The sequence below is a fragment of the Aspergillus ochraceoroseus genome, assembly GCF_002846915.1.
Source record: "Aspergillus ochraceoroseus IBT 24754 chromosome Unknown P175scaffold_5, whole genome shotgun sequence".
Taxonomy (NCBI): Eukaryota; Fungi; Ascomycota; class Eurotiomycetes; order Eurotiales; family Aspergillaceae; genus Aspergillus; species Aspergillus ochraceoroseus.
Window position 1 is genome coordinate 2,156,607 of NW_024468480.1, and position 20,351 is coordinate 2,176,957.

Consider the following 20,351-nt stretch of genomic DNA (forward strand, 5'->3'; position numbering starts at 1 on the left):
CGAATTCCTGCCAGCCACCCGACCCCAACCGGCTCCTCCGCCCTCCGATTTCAGTTCCCACACGTCACACACATTCGCGTTTTCTGACTGATTCTTTAAGTAAGCATCTTTTCCTCCTTCCCTCCTCCATTTTCCTCTTTCCTGCTTACGAGATCTTAAGCTAAACCATCACCAATAAGACTACCGAATATATTTTCACTTTAGCAGCTTGAAGGGGATCTTGGGACGTTCATTACTGACTCAGCATCCAAAACTCCCCAACTCAAGTCTTGCTTACCTCATCCTCGCGCTTCTGCGTACATCCCCCCATTATTCCCACCCTCTTCCCCTCTCTTCACGAGACTGTGCATAGAGTCGATTCGAGGGAATCACCCTATCCGCTGTATTCTCTGAATTGATTCGATCGTGTTTCCCGTTGGGCGCGTCTTTTGTCGTCTCTTGACCTTTCATACTCTCCATGCAGCCTACACTAGCTCCAGCGCCGCATCCAAGCATGCAAACATCTGCTCAGGTAAGCAAGTCTATATGCTTGTTGCGGTTTGTCATCAGATCGCCTGTTGAGCTTCCTTCATCTCCCCAATCCTCTCTCCCAACCGCTAGATCTCGCATGTGGCCCCGGGGTCTCCTGCTTCTTGCCATTGCCGTCGCAGCTCGCCTGCCTGGCGTCTCCCCGGCTGCGAGTTTCCCTAACCCGCGCGTCGCCGCCGCCGCCACAATGGCAGCGCGTGAACAACTCCCTCGGTCGCGTCATTGTTATACTTGAGCCTGTTGATATATCAAGCTGATGCTAACCATTGATGATAGGACCATGCTGATCAAGGTAAGCAACGTGTTTTCGTCGCTGCCACCGCACTGCCAGGAGTACACCCGGACCTTCCGGCCTAGCAGAGGGTCTTTGATCATTCCTCTAGCTTCCAAACATTGCACCTCTCGCCTTGTTGACGCGCCGCTAACATGTTTGGATCATCTGCAGTACTTCACGATCAGCTTCTAGCTGCCCACCAGCACTTATCGCTCCCGCAACAAGGGCGTCCACAGCCCTCGACTGCGCAACACCACCTGCAACCGAACACTACAAGTCCCCGAGACCAGAATAATATCGACCCGGCCATTTCGGGGGCGACTATGCTGAGTGGGCCACCCCAGACCCCTACTCAGCAGGATGCGACCGGCCAGGATACTCCGAAAACCTATGGCAAACGCCCATTGTCCACCTCCAAGCGTGCGGCCCAGAACCGTGCTGCTCAAGTACGTGGGCCCCAGCCCAAGACACCTATACCGGGGTTCTGCTAACTTGGATCTAGAGAGCCTTCCGTCAGCGCAAAGAGAGTTATATCCGTAAACTGGAGGAGCAAGTTAAGGAATTCGACGCGATGTCGCAGGAATCCAAAGCCCTACAGGCCGAGAACTATCAGCTCCGCGAATACATTATCAACCTACAGTCTCGACTCCTAGACTCGCAGGGTGAGGTCCCCGAGCTGCCGGGAAATATTGATCTGAGCCAGCCACGGGCGGAAATCCCTGTGCCCCAGTCTGCCGCAGGCGCTGTTGGGGGACCTGCTGCTCCTGGAGCTCCAAACGCCCAGGCCGCTCAAAGCCAGGTCTCTGCCTCCAATGACGATATGAACTCATTGAATCGGATAGCCGTCGCCGGTCTTGGAATGCGTAAGCATCCCAATGAAGAGGCGAGCTACCTGGGGAACACCTTCCAGCCTCGTCGTGGGCGGAATGACGATGGCCAGGCAGATCCTTCAAACACCAAAACAGAGCCTACTCATGGGCTGCCTCTAGTGTCATAAGTTTGACGGGATATATTTTTTTTTTTTTTCACTGTGTATGAAATACTTCGATTTTGTTTGTTATATCCTACTCGCGAGCCCCCGCGGCTCTTTCGCTTTATTTTGGCCAGCACGTGTTTGCGTTACTCGATTTTCTCTTTCCTGTTTCTGTTTATTACCAGTGTGTATGGCGTGGTGTCACTAGGGTTTGATTCTGGCCTTTGGAAGGGGCGGTGGTGTTTTGCATTTGTCCTTGTGGTCGGCCAGGATGTGCCATTTACGGTGAGGCTCCGATTCACCTCGGACAAAAGCTACTCGTACCATAGGTTATCATTAATATCTGTGGGTTGCATTGTCACTACTAATCACAAGGAATGTTCACAAGGAGCCTTTTCTTTTTCTCTTTCTCTTTCTTTTCTTTTTCTTTTATATTTTCTCTCTCTCCGTTTTTATAGGTTGATGTTCCCTCTTTGGGGGCGAGCTCTGTCGATGCGCAACTCGTGGGGCATCCGTATATAACTCGATTTTGGATTAAAATGGAACTGTATACCTCTAGGACTAAGCACCAGAGTAGAACCCTCCTGCGGCGATATCGTTGATCAGACAGGCTGATTCTTGTCTGAAGTGGTGGAGGTTGAGGACCTGTTTTTGTTTGTTTACCCCACCACTGATTGCTCTGCCCCTCTTCTACTTGTCCCTCTACTTTCCATCCCTCTACTGACCTGCTGGAAATATAATATTCCTTTAGGGGTAGGTAATCGGTAGAATGTTGAATTTAATTGCATTCAAGAATTCGGGTGTTTCTGTGGGTGGTTCGACGTAGAAAATCGACGAGATTTGTCGATTGCTACTAACTTTATATAATAGAGTCTATTTCCTAGTTGGGGATAGTTCAATTCAACATCACATCCAGCCCACCTTTCAACCAACAAGGCTGCCTCAAGACTGGGAATCTATTATGTCTGGAATGGCTCGTCTGACTGTTGATGTCTTTCGCTAGTCAACCTCCATTCGGCCTTCGAATCTGCCGCCATTCTGGGATTGGAATCTTTCTTAGAGAATGGCCTCCACTATTCCCACCGGCGACACAGACGTCCCGGCGTATCGCCCACGGAACTATCAACGGGAGATGTTCGAGGCTAGTTTGAAGGGCAACATCATCGTTGCGGTATGTTACTCTAGGCTGCTCTCAAATTGTGTCTAGTTTCTGATAGTTTTTAACATCTCTAGATGGATACAGGGAGTGGTAAAACGCACATGTATGCTTTCCCACTGCTAGCATTTCTGGTCCATATTGCATCCACTGCAAGAGGTATTCTAACTGGCGATTTAACTCACAGAGCCTTGTTACGAATCATCCATGAGCTGGAGAATTCTGATGGAAAACAAGTGAGCAGCACCCTCTACTTATGTACTCCAAGAAAATGCAAAACAGGGAATAACCTCTCTCTTCTCTGAACCAGCTGATCTGGTTTCTGGCGCCAACCGTCGCGCTGTGTATTCAGCAGCATGAAGTCATCTCCAAGCATATCCCAGCCGCAAGATCTCGGACCCTTACTGGACTGGACAAGGTTGAGTTGTGGACAGAGCAGCCGGTTTGGGATGCTGTATTGAAGGACATTCAGGTGGTGATCTCAACGCATGCTGTTCTTGCGGATGCCATGACCCATGGATTCATTAAGGTTTCGCAGCTGGGCCTCATTATATTTGATGAAGGTATGTGTTTACTCTACTAATTCAACGGGAGCGTTATCTTAACGAAGGCTTGCAGCCCATCATTGTATGCGAAAGCATCCTGCCAATAAGATCATGAGGGACTTCTATCATCCTGCTATGGCAAAATATGGTCCTGATGCGGTTCCACGGATTATGGGATTAACGGCGAGTCCGGTCGTGCGGTCCAGTCGCCACGAGTTACTGTATGCCAACCAATCTTTCTGCTTTGTCTTTTTCTCTTATTCTTATTTTCCCCCCCTGAGAGATAAATAGGACGATCGAGTCTAATCTTGCTTCGAAATGCGTGACTCCTCGAGTCCACCGTCATGAACTGTTGGAGCATACCCATAGACCTGAATTACAGCGCATATTGTTTTCACCGGTCACGACGGAGGACGTTGTGCATGGGAGCGAAACATTACGAGCTCTTATCCGTTCTTGGCAAATGTTAGACATTGAAAAGGATCCGTATGTCAAACGACTACGGGAAAGCTCTGTGGATGGAAAGGCGCTCCAGAAAGTACTTTCAACGGGCAAGACTTATTGCGGGGAGCAGCTGAAAAGGCTTGCTGACCGGGCCCGTCATATCTTTGAGGAGCTCGGTGAGTGGGCGGCAGATTATTTTATTTGGGAATCTATTGAGCAACTCAGAGCCAAGACTCATGACAAGTCTGTGATGATGGACTGGGATGACGAGGAGAAACAGTATCTCATAGAGATCCTGTCTCAGCTGCCTGTTCCCGGCATCGACCTCCACTCCAGTGATCCAGATGATTTTCCTATTTCCCCCAAGTTCGCAGCTTTGATATCGTTCCTGAGCAATATCAACGAAAATGAATTTTCAGGGTTGATCTTTGCACAGCAAAGAGCAACAGTCGGAGTCATGGCACAGCTCCTATCGGTTCACCCGTCCACCAGAGACCGTTTTCGAACCGCTGGATACGTTGGCTGGTCTAGTGGCAGCAGTCGAAAAGATGCACTAGGCGAGCTTTTGACAATGAAAATGCAGCGCGATACGCTAGATGATTTCCGTGGTGGTCGGAAGAATTTGATCGTCGCGACAGACGTCCTGGAGGAAGGAATCGACGTAAGTGCTTGCAGCATGGTGGTTTGCTATAACAAGCCGCCAAACTTGAAGTCGTTTGTTCAGCGACGAGGGCGTGCACGGCGACAACAGTCAACATATGCAATATTAGTCTCAACCGATGAGGATTCTCTCGATCTGCACAAGTGGCAAGATTTAGAGAAGGCCATGGTAGAGGCGTACCAAGATGACCAACGCATTTTGCAGGAGTTATGGGCTCTTGAGGAAACAGATGAAGAAGTCTGTGAGAGATTTCTCGTCGAGTCTACGGGGTAAGTCTTGAGGTTCAAGTTTTCTATCCCTGAGCCTTAATTGACACCATGCGATAGAGCTGTTTTGACGTCAGATAACGCTACGCAACATCTCTACCATTTTTGCTCAGTCCTTCCTGTCCAACCGTATGGAGATAATAGGCCCGAGTTTTCTTTTGAGAGCAATGACAATGGCCTCTTAAAAGGGAAAGTAACGCTACCGAGCTGCGTTCATCCTACAGTTCGCTGTACTGAAGGCAAAACGTGGTTTTTGACCGAGCGCGCTGCAAGGAAAGATGCGGCTTTTCAGTCCTACAAGTCTCTTTACGAATCCGGGCTTGTGAACGATCACCTTTTGCCACTAACGAAGAGCAGAGAATTTACCCAGAAAGATCTCTGCAATCTTCCCTCGATGGTGGAGGTTGCACAACAATATGACCCTTGGGTGGATTGGGCGTATTCTTGGTCATCGCCTCATATACACCAAAGTCGCATTGTTGTGCGACAAAACGGGGTCAAAGATAATGCTTATATGAGATTGATTTGCCCTACTATACCTCCATTAATAGGGCCGATGACTCTCTTTTGGGATAGTGAGACAACCTTTTCGCTGGAGTTTGAAACTCCTGAACGTATTCCCAGTATGTCCGCAGAGAGTTTGGAAAATATGAGGGTTATCACCGCTCTTTACCTCCAGGCAACGACTACTAAGCGCTTGGGTACTGAGACGGATTTTATTACGCTGTTCAGTCCGGATGTGCCCCAGCCTGAGCTGGTAACCTGGCTCGATAGGAATAACGGGTGCGAGGCTGCACTGGACGTATACTCCAGCGCGAGAAGCCGTGATCTTATGGGAATCGTGCGGGACCGCTCGCGTTACGATGAATTGTTACTATTCAGGAGCTGGATTGTATCTGACGCCAACTCCTCTTCAGGGCTTGAACTGGAATGCGACTCGTTCCCAAAGCGAAGAAACCTTCTGCAGCAGCAAACCCTAGCCGTAAAACGGTCCGAGGTTAGTGACGACAAAGTGCCTGAGCCACCCACGAAGAAGCGCATTATTTCTGCGGACCGATGCACAATTGACAAGCTGCCCACTACGGAGACTATATTTGGACGATTTATTTCCGTTATTGTCGATAGATTGGAGGTTGCGTTGGTTGCAGCCAAATTATGTGAAACGACTTTACAAGGTATTGGATTTAGCGATTTTCAACATGTTGTTACGGCAATTACTACACCCTCTTGCCAGGCCCCGACCAACTACCAGCGCTACGAGTTCTTTGGGGACTCGGTTCTCAAGTTTACAGTTTCATATTCCCTCTTTTACCACCACCCTAACTGGCACGAAGGATACCTATCTGAGGGCCGGGATGGAATCGTGCAGAATCCTCGTCTGGCACGAGCTGCACTCGACCGCGGCCTTGACGCCTTCGTTATTAGTAGGATGTTCACACCTCGCAAGTGGTCAGCGCCCCTGATCTCCGACAAACTCAGCAGCACCTCAACCCCGCGAACCATGTCCACCAAAGTCCTCGCCGACGTCGTCGAAGCCCTAATCGGAGCAGCATACATAGACGGCGGCCACGCAAAGGCACAGGCCTGCATCAGTCGATTCCTCCCCGAAGTCCAAATCTACAAACTAGATACCCCCGTGGTCCAGGACCCTCCCCCTGAACTGCAGGCTCAACCTCACCTCCACCACATCCAACACAAGACCCTCGAGGCCAACCTCGGCTACACCTTCACCAACAAACTCCTCCTGGTCGAAGCCCTCACCCACCCTTCCTGCCAATCCGAATCCTCAACGCAATCCTACCAACGCCTCGAATTCCTCGGCGACGCCGTCCTCGACATGGCCATCGTCTCCACCCTTCTCGCCCACAAAACCGAAATCCCCCAAGGCGACATGACCCGCATCAAGCACGCCGTCGTAAACGCAAACCTCCTCGCCTTCCTCTGCATGGAATACGCCTGGACCGAAGTAACCTCCGACGTATCAGTATGCTCCACCACGGGTGAAATCAACCTCACCTCGAAAGAAAACTCGTTGCACCTGTGGCACTTCCTGCGCTGCGACGGAAGCATGGATTTGAAAAACGCGCGCGAAAGAGCCGTTGCGCGACACTCTCTGCTCCGCACAGAGATTCTTGCCCGCATGGCCCATGGCGATCAATACCCCTGGCTGCTGCTTTCGCAGCTGAACCCGGATAAGTTCTTCTCGGATATCATCGAGAGTGTCCTTGGTGCGCTGTTTGTTGATTCCGCGGGGGATTTGGCCGTTTGCGAGAACTTCCTCGAGCGCATTGGACTACTCACTTATCTGAGACGTATCCTTACGGGGGACGTTAGCGTCGTTCATCCTAGAAATGTGGCGCAGCAGGTCGCGAAGGATAATCTTAGGTTTGTGGTGAAGAGGATCCAGGATGAGATCGCGATTGGTGGCAGTGCCGACAATGGTACTGTCCATGTCCATAGCCAAGGCCAAGGCCAACGCCTCGGGGCAACGTACCAAGCCACAGTTGAGATGGGTCAACTTGGTCTCCCAGATATCTTTGTCGAAGGGTGTTTGAGTAGTGAGGAGGCAGAGATTCAGGCTGCAAGTGCGGCGGTGGAAGTCTTGAGAGCGAGAGCTGTGAGTTCGGTTTAAATTTGCTTGATCTTTTCTTTCGTTTCTTTTTCTTCCTCTTCCTCTTTTTTTTTTTTTTTTTTTTTTTTTTGATTGCTTTGTGTAGCAAGCGTTTTGTTGTTATTTAGCTAAGTAACTATGTTTTCTTTTTTTTCTTTTTTCCTTTTATGACTTTGTGTAGACAGCGATGACTCCGGAGCTCAGTTGTAGGAGGAAGCTGTGCGAAATGATTGGGGTTTGATGATAGGTTTAGCAAGGTAGGGAGGTATACACGCAATCTCGAAGAGAATAGATTGGAAAAGTACTTGACGCACATCCGCTCCAGGTACTAGGGTAAGGAGAAAAAGGCATGAATCAAAAGACTGACAGCGCACTTCATAGCCTTACGGCTTTACTATACACAAGGAGAACAGGGTACACAAGGAGAACCAGGAACAGAAATCTGGCAAAGTAAGGAATAAAAAGGAAAGGACATGGGATTCACCCCTTTCGTGCCCCACGGCCCCGAGTCTGGCGTTTTGATTTTGTCGTCGGCTCGGGCTGTGGCTCCTCCTCTGTCTCCTCGCTTGGGGTTTCAGCACCGGAGCTGTGCGACTCAACTTGGTCGTCTTCGCTGGGAACCATGACACCGTCATCTGTAGCTTCCCCAGTAGAAGACTGGTGTTCTGCTTCGGCATCCGAGACAGGCTCCCACGCTCCCTCTACGGACTGAGATTCACCCTTGATATCCGCAAGCACTTTCTTGGCCGCGCTTTCTTCACCGTTCCATGCTCCACAGCTGCCACACCGCCAGCGGCCTAACTCTTCCAATGACTTCACTCCAGGTGGTGCCTGACCATTCACCAACCGACACGTGGTGCAAATCAGCACGATGCGGTTTTTGGGCTGGGTTTCGTCCTCTCCGAGGAGTACATCAAGGAAACGGTCATACCATCGGGGCTGTTCGATATACTGAGGAGCGGCGGGGAAGGCGTTGGGCGCAAAACCAGGCTCATCTACGGCGTGAGGTGGAAATGGAGGAGTAGGAGGATTTGGGAATTGCTGCTGGGGAGGATAGGGGGGTGGTGGCTGTTGCTGCGGGCTGGGCGCTTCCGCAGGTGGCTGTTGGGTAGGTCTGCGGATGTTCGCGGTCGGAGGGGGGGGAAGACCTGTGCGTTGGACTGGAGGCTGGGCGGAAGATGGCTTGCGTTTGCCTTCAGGCTTCCGCTTGTCGTCGCCGCCCTTTGCGCGCGACTGTTTGGGCGAGTCTCCGGCGTATTTCTCTAGTAGCTGTTGGGTGGAGTTGTATCTCGTAGCGACTTTGAGCTTCTCGATCGTTTCGTCTCGCTGTTTCTGGAGATGGTCTAGGTATCGTTGGGTGTTATTAATACGGTAGTCGTAGTATTTGACTGCACCGGCACGAACGACGTAGATTCTAAGTTGGTCAGCCGCGGATGCAACGGGGCTCCGCAAGAGAGGACTAACATTACTGGACCTCCAGCGATCGCGGCGTATTCTTTCACACCCCAGTTCTGCCATCCTAATACCAGAGCTAAAATGATCGAATATAGAAGGTAAATGAAAGTGGTGTAGAGGGTCCAGAGAGCTTTAAAGCGGCGAGCATGCTGGCGGTGAAGATCGAGACGGGAGGTGGTCTGGGTGATTTTGGTGGAGATGGTTGAGAGCGCTTTCTCAAAAGACGCGGGGGAGTTATCTTCACCCTATATTCGAGGAAGATAAAATCAGTCTCGGTGCAGGCTATTGCGCTGAAGGAGCGACAGCATACCTTGAAAGGCCAGAGAGACACCATGACGTGGAGATGCGAGGTAAGGTTGAAAGAGAAGGAAATGGACAGTTAGGTGGTAGAGAGAGTGGACGAAGCTAGATCAAGGACATTTTCGATGGAGCTCAGGAAAAGGGATCATCAACAATCCCGACTTGAATATATAAGATAAGAATAAGAAGAAGAAGAAGAAGAAGAATGAGCGAGAGCGAGAAGGAAGGAAGATAGAAAGAAAAAGATGGCGACCTGGAGTTGGAGCGACGATGAAGGCGGCACAAATGCGGTAATTGGATGCCTGGGTTCCTCACCGCCTCCAGTGTATATCTATACACGATCTTGCAGCTTCCACTCCCAGCACCCGAGTATAGCTGAAGAATACCTAGGTATAGATGTATTAATGTGATGAATGAAGCAGGATACTACTTTGCACTATCACTTGTTGGTTTCTTTGGTAGCGTAGTGGAGTTGGGGATTCTGAAGATATTAGCTACTGTTCTGGAGACTCTGGTCATTGGCACTGGGACGATATCTACCACTTTTCGGCATGATATTCCTTTAACTAAAGAGACGGTTAAGACGCTGTGGGCCTTGGGCTGTGATGAGCATATTTTTGTCATCATTGCGCACGACTTTATAGTGTGCGATGGGGTGGACCAGCAGAAGGCCCAGGGCTGCGGGAAGAAGCTGAAATGGGCATTTCTAAGGAGCTGGAGAATAACTGGAAAGCTGTGTATTAGATTTGACTTTGATATTACCATCGCCGAGGCAGCCAGCCTCCGTGATGTCGGCGGATTGACCGGATAACGAGCGCTCATTTTCGGCTCGTCTTTCCCGGTATTGTTGATTAAATTTAGGGCTCGGGAAAGGCTCGTGCTTCTTTTGATTTATTAGAATTGCGGGGTTTAGCGGGAGGTAGTGGTTGAATCTATATACATACAGTATACAGGGACTGTAAGTCTCTCTTTCTCTCCCCCGTAGTTCGGCTATTCCTCTCTTCTGTATCCTTCTCTAGACGATATGTATGATATGCATATGCCGATCTATGTCCATACACCCCCTCCCTTTTCACCGCAGCCGGTCTGCTTCCACCGCCTCTTTTAATAATATGCATGACCTCCAAAAGGGGCATAGTGGTTCACAACTGTTCTTCTTTTGCATGCTTGGAGCCTGGAAAGCCGAAGCCGAGAGTCCCAGATCTTAAATAGACAACGTGCCGCGTCGTACTACGAACAGCCGGTTACCCTTATTGCAAGCCGGAACAGATATCACTCACTATTAGTTTTGCAATCCAGTCTCAGAATGGCGGACTTTTCTGAATATACCGGTCCTAGTGAGGAGTGGATCGCTGTCGAGCGGTCTCTCCCCCCTTTACCGCAGGATCTTACGATCGAGCAGTTGAAGGATGCACAGAACAAGGGCCGTGAGGACTTTGCCGCGCAGGAGATGGTCGAGCAGGGTAATTTTTTTTTTCCCCTGGAGGGAAGGAATCAAATGGCTAACGCTCTGCCCCAAGGCCTGCACCCCAAGGTTACACTGCGCGACTTCGGCATCCCGGCTCGTGATGGCTTCACCATCGAAGCACGCAGTTACCGCCCCGCAGGTGTAGGCCCAACACAGCGTCTCCCTGTATACATTCATCTGCATGGCGGTGGTTTCCTCTTCGGCACACTGTCATCGGAGGATGCTAGCTGCGCGCGGATCGTCGTCTCTCTAGCGGAGACTGGCCTTCCGGTTGTCGTGGTGAACGTCAACTACCGCCACACTCCAGAATACAAGTACCCAACAGCGTGGGAGGACGTGGAAGACGCCTTCCACTGGATCCATGACCATATTGAAGCAATTGGCGGTGACGGAGCGAATCTCGTTATGGGTGGTATCTCCGCCGGGGCTTGGCTGACTGCCTCCACTGCTCTTGCACAGCATCTGGGACAAGACAAGGAGCTGGCGGCTCGGCCCAGGATCAAGGGGCAGGTCCTCATGATTCCTCCTCTCGTGCATTATGACTGCTATGAGTCGCAGCTCAAGCGGTTGCGGGACCCTCAAGTTTCTAGCTGGGTGGAGAATTGCAACGCGCCTTTTCTCCCGTTGGAGCGGATGAAGCTGTTTATGAGACTGCTAGGAATTGAGAGCGTAAAAAGTCTCGCTGGAGACCTAAGATTAAACCCGGGAAATGCGACTGCTGAACAGGTCCGCGGATTGCCTCCGGTTACGTTTGGGATTGCCGGGTTGGATCCACTGCGAGACGGGGCGTTGTTTTATGCGCAGCTGCTTAGTGAAACTGGGTAAAGTTTGCTTCCTTGGTATGAGGACAAAATGCTGATGAAAAAAAAATAGAGTGCCCACTCGCACGAATGTCTTCAAAGGCGTTCCTCATGGATTCCGTCGATACGGGGATCGGCTGTCTGCTTCTAAGAAGTGGGACGAAGTGATGGTGGAGGGTATCAGATTTGCGCTTTCAGACCCCGTTCCGGAGCCGTTTGTGATTCAGGTCTTTTGATGACTTGGAATAAGAAAGCAAGGTAAGTGTATCAGATATAGTCTCGATGAAGCCCCGAGAATCGATAGACTATTTGAACAATATAGATGACTGGTCATAAACCATCCTTCCAGTCAGGTCTATCTATCGATACCTTCCTCCGACATACGCAGAATAGTACTCCTTAGTTTCTCAGTAGTGGGTTTCATGGGGTAGTTTGTGAAGTTCTAAACTTGTGCTGTGTGTTGCTTGTTATAGGCGAAGATTTAAAATATATGTATGGAGTATGGAGTAGACATGGGCATGATTCAGTGTTGACAGTTAATACACACTCCCTGATAGCCTTAATCTATTGAATTACATTACTAGTGAATATCCTTTTGTAAATCTTTGACCTCTTCTTGTTCATACTTCAAAATGGACGTTTTTTCAGCAGGCGACAATATTAATTAATGCCTTAGTGATCTGGCAGCTTACATGGCAACATCTCCACAGTTGAGCTTCAAAAACAACATTGAAATCTCATCAGCCGCAAGCTCGTCGAATAGAAGGGCTCTCCTGAAAAGATCTTGTTTTTCTGGAGTAGTTGGTCATGGCTCAGGCTCAAAAAAGATGTGCTCACAACTCCCAGTTACATCCCCTCCACTCATGCGGGCCAACCTGGATATAAACAACCGTCAGCAAAAGAACGCCGCAATGCCACGAAGCCCATTTCACCATCGAAACTCAAAGAACCACCGTATAGATACGATCTAAATAACTTTCCAGCCGCACTGATCCTTCCAGATGACGATCTGGCTTTAGATCCCGGCTATCCTCCACAGTGTTTCCAGGAATGGCACGACGATAAGGACCGTAACCCCATACAACTGAGAAGGAAGACAGTATACCTGGTGCCCCCTCCAAGACACCTAATAAAGACTATACTCTTGTACAATCATGGGTGAACCCCAAGACACCTCCGTCTCGGTCTCAGTGTCAATCTCAGTCCCAGTTTCCCATATCGGCGCCAGAACCCGAGGATGTTCTGGACTATCTATCGGCCTTTTATCACGGGCTTCCTGTGAAACGACTCGAGCCCTCCAACTGGGAATTCAGTCCGTGGACAGAGAACGCAAAGTCCAAGGGACGAGTCCGCTCTATCGGCCTCCACGCGGAACGGGAATGTATTCGTATGTATCCGTGGCCCGCCCCTGCCCGGACAAAATGTACCCCTACCAGCTGAACCTGGACGATCTCCTCGATGCCGCAATAAGCATTCTCCCGAGTGACGCGTATGCTCTATGCATGATGGTTGACGATGACCTCTACGAAGACGAAGAGGACACGTTCGTATGCGGCCGCGCATACGGTGGGAGTCGCGTCGCAGTCGTCTCGAGCGCCCGGTATAACCCCGTTCTCGACGCCGCGCAGTCCGTCGAGCGAGAGCATGCCTGGCCTGCATCGCACTGCAAATCATACCTCGAAGCCAGCTGTACGAAAGCAGGAAGCACCCGGAAAAGGCGGAAAGTGTCTTCGTTTTCGTCGTCTTCTTCTTCTTCTTCTTCTTCTTCGGAATCCAACCACCACCACCACCACCACCACCACCACAAGTCCGCCCCGCTTGAAGCGGCGCTTGCTGCTTTCTCGAGTTCGCACGAGACAGATACGCCTATGCATCTTAATGCGTCTCCAGCACTTCTGTCAAAGCTCTGGCTAGCGAGAATATGCCGCACCGTAAGCCATGAACTTGGCCACTGCTTCGGAATAGACTATTGCGTGTACTATGCATGTGCATGTCTTATGCAGGGAAGCGCCTCTCTTTCCGAGGATGCTCGGCAGCCGCCGTGTCTATGTCCGGTTGATTTGGCGAAACTGCTCTTCGTCACTGGGATGACCGTCGAGGCGCGATACCAGGCGCTTCTGGAATTCTGTGAGAAAGTGGGGATTAGAGAACTTGCGCATTTTGCGGCCTATGCGGCATGGCTGAGGGCGTCGCTTGCTGTGACTGGATCTGGATGCCTTTATTAGATTGACTGGAAGTGTTCTGTGAGTAGAAAAGCTTTGCAATTTTTATCATCTCTCCCTTGGCGTCGAGTCGACGCTAATAGTAATTATATAGAACCGATCCCCTTGCATAGGATATGGAGTACTAGCCCCGTCATTGGCTCATCTAGTTATGTACATACACACATGTATTTTCAGGAATATATATATATATATATACAACATGAGTAGAAAACTATCAGGGAAATTAAATTTTCAAGATGTCACAAATCACCTACCCTCTCGCACGGGAATAGGGATGTTGTAGGCGCGCTTCGTTTGACTTGGAACGATTGCGTCCTTGGCTGGGAGACTTGCTGGGCAAGTCGATCGGGTGTTTTGACATCCGAATAATGCTTGCATACACTGGCAGAGCGTATTATTATCCTGTTCTAGCTGTGGCATCGGGGCGGAGTCGGCCCATGTTTCGCCATGCGAGGCATTTCTGGATGCATGTTACATGCTCACCACACACGTGTGCCGGTCTGCGCAAAAGTGGCAAGTGTTTTAGCACCTCCGAGGTGCTATTGCGTTTTGAAAGGTGTATCTATATAGAAAGAAAATCAAGTCAAGGTGGTTGGGAGGAAGCTGAGCTTTGGGAACGTGACCGTTGTTCCGATAGAGTGAGGCTATCCATGGATAGTGCGCCGCTCCATGGGTATCGGGCTAGAGTTTGGCGAGTCATGGCAGGTGCGTGGGTCACATCGCCGACGATCTGTTCAGGATTCACGAAGTTGGGGAACTGCTCCTGCTCAGAGGAGCTGGTATCTCGCGGGTGGTTGTTGACTACGGAAACGAGCTTTCTCAAAACTGCGCACTCGAGTTTCAGTTTAATGCTGTAGACAAGAGCTTTTAATGTCGTTTGGAGGTACCAGAGGCCGAGAAATTCTAATACGAGCAGCGCAACGTCCAATATAATGATGACCATATTGATCGTCAGGAGTTCGTAGAGGACCCTAGTGCGGTGCGTATCCTTCTCCGGCATGAGCCTCAGAAGCTTAGCTGTTTCCCAGATATAGATTGACGAGATCATGATTTCCTGGGCGCAGAACCAGACCACCTGCAAACGCTCCATGACATTGTAGCCGATAATAATTGTGGTGGTTCGAATATAGACGGTAGAATAGGTAAGGATGGTGGTAGGCACGAGGAGGATAACAGTATCGATAATGATGATGTATAACACAGCGCGGAGGAGTTTGCGATTTTGCACCACCAAGTGTAGTCGGGAGTAGAGGACGACGGATTGACCAGGGACCATAAAGTAGAACCCCACGGTTGAGATAGAGACCGCCAGCCAGATGGGGCCCAAGGCGAAGAATTCCATGATGTATCCGATCGCGTGCGGGATAACCCCCAGGACGGACGACAATAGCATGGTCCAGAAGTATAGTCCATGATAGCGATTGAAGGTGAAAAGGATGAGGATAACCAGCTCCACAGCATTGTACAAAGCCAGAGAGCTGAATACCACCATTAAAATCTTTACCGCAACGCTATTGCCCTGATATCCGCCAATTAGTCCATCGGGGGGGTGCGTGAGCTCACCCATGCCGGTGGAGGGCTCGGGTCGGTATGGGTAACGGGATTCGAGGCGCAAATACAAACAGTCGGCGGAATTGTGTGTTTTGTAGGATCATGAAGCAGTTGTGAGGAAACGCCATGTTCGTTCACGCGCTGCAGCCGGGGAGGATAGGCTGGAGCTGTACTGTATTCTGGATTACAGGTAGACGAAGATGAGGAAAGATTGTGAAGAAACACGCGCGCTTTCTTGTCTCCTCGTACCCTGCCTGCTCCTTCCTGCGGTCCAGAACAAGACTGCTGAACCAAACCCCCCCTGGATGGCAAGAATACTGGGAGCGGCCACGTTTCTTATGAGGCTGACCTCAGTCCCCAGGTTCTCACGGTTCACGGCGGTGGCGAAACACTCGGCGGAACGGCAGCAGACTGCACAGAGCCAGAGAACCCTTTTTAAGGTGGCGGGGAAAGGGGGAGGCCGTGAACTTTAGCCTCCCATAAAGGGAGAGGGGAGAAGGGGGGAAGACGAAGATACTGAAAGGCCAGAGAATGGACGGACCATTTGACGACAGGCTGTGGTAAAGTCCAGCAAAATTGAGCCGTTGGACAGATGAGTCTGTCGCTCCATGAACGAAAGGAACGTCGATGGTTTGATTCGTGGATCGACAACTCTAGACGCTGACATAATCAGCCGGGGAAAAAAGTTAAAGTTTGGGGAAATAACGCTATTCCATTTCGGGACAAGCAGACGGCGATTCGGAAACTTTATTATCCGGAGCCGCAACGCCGGCTGAGTCATCCGGTTGTCTGGTCTCCGTCCAGATGGGGTAAGGGGATACAGCTCGGCGTGGGTAGAAAAAAACTCCGCGTGGGTAGAACTAGCGTGGCGCTAGTTCTACCCACGATGAACTCTGGACCTCGGCATGGGTAGAGCTAGCGCGGTCTAACCTCACCATAGGTAGAAAATCAATTCTCTACCCATGATGAGCTTATCTCTTATCATTAGGGTATACACCTAACACGAATAAAATATTTACTACTTCTAATATACTAGTAATAGGCATATACTTAGTAGAAATAGTAATTTTAATACTACTATTATTTATTATTCTTTTTTTAGCTAGAAAAAGGCTTTTTTTTAGCTAGAATTAGCCTTTATATTAATGGTACGGAGTAGTAGTAGTAAATTTTGGTGTGGTAGTACTAATTCTAAGCGAGACCCTATTATAGTTAGATAAATAGCTCATCGTGGGTAGAGCTAGTATGGGCCAACCTCATCATGGGTAGAATCTCTACCCACGCCGAGAGTTAATCCATTCCGGGGTTCTACCCACGCGGAGTTTTTTTCTACCCACGCCGAGCTGTAAGCCCATGGGGTAATAAGCAATTTGACTATACCTACTAGTTATTCTACGAGGATCACTCGAGGAAGGCGACTTGATGGGAGCTTCCCCAGACTTTTTTAACAGTTACCTAGCCAGGTATACAGTACACTGCCTCACGTCGGATACTAGTCTATTCTAACCACTATTTCTCTAGGATGACCTCCTTCACCTTGACACCACCAATGCCCATTCACGGCTACCTTAGCCATGTATGATGCGACAAAACCAACTCAGGAGTGTCCCTTGCGTGATGGAATAGTTCTCATCTCTTCGTGGCCTTGAAAAAAAGGAGTGATGGATCCGCGACCTTCGGTGCCATAAGATCTTCATTTCCTCCGCGAGATACGGAGTACTTGCCCGGGCCATGTGGATGACGAACTCTTCCATTTCCTCTCCCCGAGCGTGTCAACATTCTTCCGATTGCCGTTGTAGAGTTTTGTGCCGCGTGTAGAGTAAGATGGACGCGCGCGGTACGTCATCCTCGTTGTGACGGAATCGACTGTCTGGGAAGGCATATGCGAGAAGCGGAAAGAAAATGTTTGCAAAGCAATCAATTGGTTAAGCCACAGAATAGAGCCTGGTGGAGCGGGGTATTGTTCCTAGAGGCCACGCGATGATATTCTTTTGCTTAAGATACCTACTCCATGTTCATGGCCTCCTGACATGCGGATAGATGTCCGTGACTCGCTGTAGAAATTGCGACCGGTGTCTTTCGTCTCTCCACCAGGAGTGAAGAGCTGAATCCACTTACAATGCCATCTTCGCTGAATGCGCTCTCTTTTTCATCCTTCACTAACCTGATCCTTACGCCTACCCTCCCTGTACATACGGAGTATGTCACGTCAGCAACCAGGTATCAGATGGAAACTCGTTAGACAGAGCAGTGGCCTATCGTGTGTGATACTTGTGTCGCAAAGAGGCCGGTGTTAGAGGAATAGCCGCCTCTCAAGAGGTAGGATGGCAAATAGTGGGCAAGATCGAGCTTCTCCAAGAGCACTAATGCTCTGGAACCGTTCATCCTAGTCGAGCTCAATTTAAGCTCTGGTTCTGCTGCGAACGAATGACTAGTCGACAGGAAAGACACCCAATTCCCTAGCGCTAGAGACCCGAAAGATACCCGAAAGATACCTCCGACTTGGATGAACAACCGCTCTTTCACTAGTGGCGACAGAATGATGACTTGTCAGCAGCGGATTGAATTAGTTATAACCCTGGAGGCAAGTCGTATTAATATTTGATTATCTGACATCCGCTAGCGGTGGCCCTAGCGGCCTGGCTTAAAAGATTCTATCTCGAATAGCTAAGATCATTTCTATTTTAGTCGTGACTCTGATTAACTACCAGATATCAGGTTTCTTACTGACATATCCGGTTGCGGAATTCGGGGTTCCAAGCTGGATACAGTTATGACAACATGAATCGAAAGATTGGTTTCCCCGAGCTTTCTTTTCTCTTCATTTCTTGTTTTTTAAATGGCCAGACATGCATCTGCAACAGAGAGGCGTGGTTACTGCAAACAACCAGTTGCGTGACACAGTGGGCGGGCTCAGTCAGCATTGCCTAAACCGCTGCATCTGCAGTAATGTATATACCCAGTGGTTATTGGATATTCTAGCTGGATGTACCAGATCTAGATGCGTTCGAATGATGCGCTTTTCTGGATTCGGAGGGCATAAAGAAAATCGGGACGTCTAAGGCGACCGGAGTTGAAAGACATATATGTATGTCAAGTGGCCACCGCAATGGCAGTGCATTTCCTGGTGCTCCCTTTCTTCGACACGCAGTCTGACGCGCTCGACTTCATCGGCCTTTCTCATTTTCAATCTTCCCCGCGTAACTATTGGGAGTTACTTTCTGCCTTTTTCTGCAATGAGTTCCTCTATTTCGTGGGACTTTATAGTCGTCGGGAGTCAGTGCCCTGGCCTTCCTCCACACCACTACTAAGCAGGAAGACATATTGACGGGAATGTAGGCGGTCCCGCGGGTTGTGCTATAGCTTCGAGACTTGCACGATCTGCTGCACGGCCTCAAGTGCTACTACTCGAAGCCGGTAATCGGAGGGACGAGAAGGCCTTGCGTGTGGACGGAAAACGATGGATGAGCTTCCGGCAAAGCGACACAAACTGGGGGTACAAGACTATCCCCCAGGAGCACTGCAACGACCGAGAAATCGACTTCTCACGAGGCAAGGTGCTCGGAGGGAGTAGTGCGATTAATTTTGGCGTGTATACGGTAGGCGCGCAAGACGACTATGACGAATGGGCGGCGTTGGTTGAAGATGATGCGTTTCGGTGGGAAAAGATCCAGGAGCGGTTTAAGAGTCTGGAGACCTTCCATCGAGGTGTTCCTGATCCCAGATATGCTCATCTCGCGGATCCTAAGGAATCCGACCACGGTAAGGATGGTGCGCTACGGCTGGGGTATGCGGGAGAATGGGAACCGGACCTCCCCTTGGTTTTGGAGGCTCTGAACGAGGCTGGACTGCCATTGAACTTGGACCACAACTCGGGCAACCCGATTGGAATGGCAGTGGGTATTAATTCAGCCTATTCGGGTGTTAGAACGACTGCCGCTGATCTGTTGCGGGATGCACCCGAGAATCTTACCATTATTCCTGCATCGCCAGTGCAACGAGTGATTCTGGATGGGAAAATAGCGGTTGGTGTGGAATCAAATGGATTGCAGTGTATGTTCTACATGGCCCCCTACATACTCGCAAGTGCTTGTGATAGTACTAACTGGAAACGTTTACAGATCTCGCGTCAAAGGACGTCATTATCTCTGCGGGTTCACTGGACTCGCCTAAGATCCTAATGCACTCAGGCATCGGACCAGCAGATCAACTCGAGAAATTCAATATCCCCGTAGTCAAGGACATACGCGCAATCGGCCACGGCATGCGCGACCACCCATTTGTCCCCCTCTGCTTCCTCCGAAATCCCGAAACAAACGACCGCAACAGCTTCTTCGGCAAGCAGGAGGCCATGGACGCAGCCATGGAACAGTGGATGATTGACGGCACGGGCCCTTGGGCACGCTACGCCAGTCAGATTCTAATGGGATGGTTCAAGAGCGATCGAATTACACAGTCGGCGGAGTTCAAGGCCCTCCCCGCATCGACGCAGGAGTTTCTCAACCGCCCGACTGTGCCTCATTATGAACTGGCATCGCACTTTCCCATCCACATGCTCGTGCCCGAATTAACGCAGGACTACAGCTATGTCTGTTTCGCTTTTTTTTTGATGAACCAGCAATCTAAAGGGGAAGTGCGTCTGCAGTCCTCTGACCCGAACGAGCCTCTTCTGTTTAACGCCAATTTCCTCGCTCATCCGTATGATCGCCGAGTGTGCATTGAGGCGGCCCGAGAGTTACTGCGTGTAACAAATCACGAAGCATTCAAGAAAGATACGGTGTCGATGATTCTCGGCCCCGCTTCGGAATCCGACGAGGATATTCTCGAGTTCTGTAAGAATTTGGTGGGATCCGCGTGGCATATGACCGGTACAGTGAAGATGGGCAAGCCAGGCCAAGCTGACGCCGCGGTTGACAGCAAGTTCCGGGTCTGTGGTGTTGAAAACCTGCGTGTTGCAGATATGAGCGTCGTTCCAGTTATGACAAATAACCATACTCAGGCGACAGCTTATGTGACTGGAGCGTCGTGCGCGGATATTTTGATTGCCGAGTATGGGCTTGATAGAGCATGATTTAACCACACCCGTATATATAT

The 20,351-nt window shown here is 50.1% G+C and overlaps 7 protein-coding genes across 7 annotated transcripts; 5 read left to right on the forward strand and 2 right to left on the reverse strand.

Annotated features, from left to right (window-relative positions):
- Positions 1–457: 457 nt before the first annotated feature.
- P175DRAFT_0439927 (uncharacterized protein) lies at positions 458–1,799 on the forward strand (the record flags this gene model as incomplete). The annotated part of the gene is made up of 4 exons (XM_040893993.1): positions 458–511; positions 805–820; positions 974–1,248; positions 1,305–1,799. The coding sequence occupies 4 exons, from the start codon at positions 458–460 to the stop codon at positions 1,797–1,799; spliced, it is 840 nt and encodes a 279-aa protein (XP_040751757.1).
- Positions 1,800–2,731: 932 nt separating this feature from the next.
- P175DRAFT_0524605 (putative RNA helicase/RNAse III) lies at positions 2,732–7,549 on the forward strand. Its single transcript, XM_040899377.1, has 6 exons — positions 2,732–2,946; positions 3,009–3,167; positions 3,242–3,494; positions 3,550–3,697; positions 3,768–4,850; positions 4,908–7,549. The coding sequence occupies exons 1-6, from the start codon at positions 2,839–2,841 to the stop codon at positions 7,477–7,479; spliced, it is 4,323 nt and encodes a 1,440-aa protein (XP_040751758.1). The 5' UTR covers positions 2,732–2,838; the 3' UTR covers positions 7,480–7,549.
- Positions 7,550–9,724, reverse strand: P175DRAFT_0524606 (uncharacterized protein). Its single transcript, XM_040899378.1, has 3 exons — positions 9,224–9,724; positions 8,911–9,158; positions 7,550–8,872 (listed from the first exon to the last, which is right to left on the reverse strand). Exons 1-3 carry the CDS (start codon positions 9,245–9,247, stop codon positions 7,939–7,941), a joined length of 1,206 nt encoding a protein of 401 aa, XP_040751759.1. The 5' UTR covers positions 9,248–9,724; the 3' UTR covers positions 7,550–7,938.
- A 639-nt stretch (positions 9,725–10,363) lies between these two features.
- On the forward strand, positions 10,364–12,026 carry P175DRAFT_0461156 (alpha/beta hydrolase). Its single transcript, XM_040894756.1, has 3 exons — positions 10,364–10,676; positions 10,734–11,502; positions 11,555–12,026. The coding sequence occupies exons 1-3, from the start codon at positions 10,520–10,522 to the stop codon at positions 11,715–11,717; spliced, it is 1,089 nt and encodes a 362-aa protein (XP_040751760.1). The 5' UTR covers positions 10,364–10,519; the 3' UTR covers positions 11,718–12,026.
- A 140-nt stretch (positions 12,027–12,166) lies between these two features.
- On the forward strand, positions 12,167–13,723 carry P175DRAFT_0517324 (uncharacterized protein). The gene is made up of 6 exons (XM_040898970.1): positions 12,167–12,285; positions 12,309–12,589; positions 12,652–12,828; positions 12,918–13,205; positions 13,290–13,326; positions 13,372–13,723. The coding sequence occupies exons 1-6, from the start codon at positions 12,174–12,176 to the stop codon at positions 13,704–13,706; spliced, it is 1,230 nt and encodes a 409-aa protein (XP_040751761.1). The 5' UTR covers positions 12,167–12,173; the 3' UTR covers positions 13,707–13,723.
- A 566-nt stretch (positions 13,724–14,289) lies between these two features.
- Positions 14,290–17,139, reverse strand: P175DRAFT_0533371 (uncharacterized protein; the record flags this gene model as incomplete). The annotated part of the gene is made up of 4 exons (XM_040900048.1): positions 14,290–15,225; positions 15,270–15,424; positions 15,507–15,668; positions 17,004–17,139. 4 exons carry the CDS (start codon positions 17,137–17,139, stop codon positions 14,290–14,292), a joined length of 1,389 nt encoding a protein of 462 aa, XP_040751762.1.
- Positions 17,140–18,493: 1,354 nt separating this feature from the next.
- P175DRAFT_0439084 (GMC family oxidoreductase) lies at positions 18,494–20,328 on the forward strand (the record flags this gene model as incomplete). Its single annotated transcript, XM_040893941.1, has 3 exons — positions 18,494–18,533; positions 18,597–19,310; positions 19,379–20,328. The coding sequence occupies 3 exons, from the start codon at positions 18,494–18,496 to the stop codon at positions 20,326–20,328; spliced, it is 1,704 nt and encodes a 567-aa protein (XP_040751763.1).
- Between the last annotated feature and the right edge of the window lie 23 nt (positions 20,329–20,351).

Bases quoted from the DNA above. Each gene is read 5' to 3' on its own strand.
- P175DRAFT_0517324 (XM_040898970.1), top strand. From the start codon at position 12,174: ATGGCAACATCTCCACAGTTGAGCTTCAAAAACAACATTGAAATCTCA. The intron at 12,590-12,651 runs GTGCCCCCTCCA...GTGAACCCCAAG, and splicing joins GAAGGAAGACAGTATACCTG to ACACCTCCGTCTCGGTCTCA. The intron at 13,327-13,371 runs GTTCGCACGAGA...ATGCGTCTCCAG, and splicing joins GGCGCTTGCTGCTTTCTCGA to CACTTCTGTCAAAGCTCTGG.
- P175DRAFT_0461156 (XM_040894756.1), top strand. From the start codon at position 10,520: ATGGCGGACTTTTCTGAATATACCGGTCCTAGTGAGGAGTGGATCGCT. The intron at 10,677-10,733 runs GTAATTTTTTTT...CTCTGCCCCAAG, and splicing joins GCAGGAGATGGTCGAGCAGG to GCCTGCACCCCAAGGTTACA. The intron at 11,503-11,554 runs GTAAAGTTTGCT...AAAAAAAAATAG, and splicing joins CAGCTGCTTAGTGAAACTGG to AGTGCCCACTCGCACGAATG.
- P175DRAFT_0524605 (XM_040899377.1), top strand. From the start codon at position 2,839: ATGGCCTCCACTATTCCCACCGGCGACACAGACGTCCCGGCGTATCGC. The intron at 2,947-3,008 runs GTATGTTACTCT...TAACATCTCTAG, and splicing joins AGGGCAACATCATCGTTGCG to ATGGATACAGGGAGTGGTAA. The intron at 3,495-3,549 runs GTATGTGTTTAC...GAAGGCTTGCAG, and splicing joins CCTCATTATATTTGATGAAG to CCCATCATTGTATGCGAAAG.
- P175DRAFT_0524606 (XM_040899378.1), bottom strand. From the start codon at position 9,247: ATGGTGTCTCTCTGGCCTTTCAAG. The intron at 9,159-9,223 runs GTATGCTGTCGC...CCTCGAATATAG, and splicing joins TGTCTCTCTGGCCTTTCAAG to GGTGAAGATAACTCCCCCGC. The intron at 8,873-8,910 runs TTGCGGAGCCCC...TGACCAACTTAG, and splicing joins CCAGTAATGTTAGTCCTCTC to AATCTACGTCGTTCGTGCCG.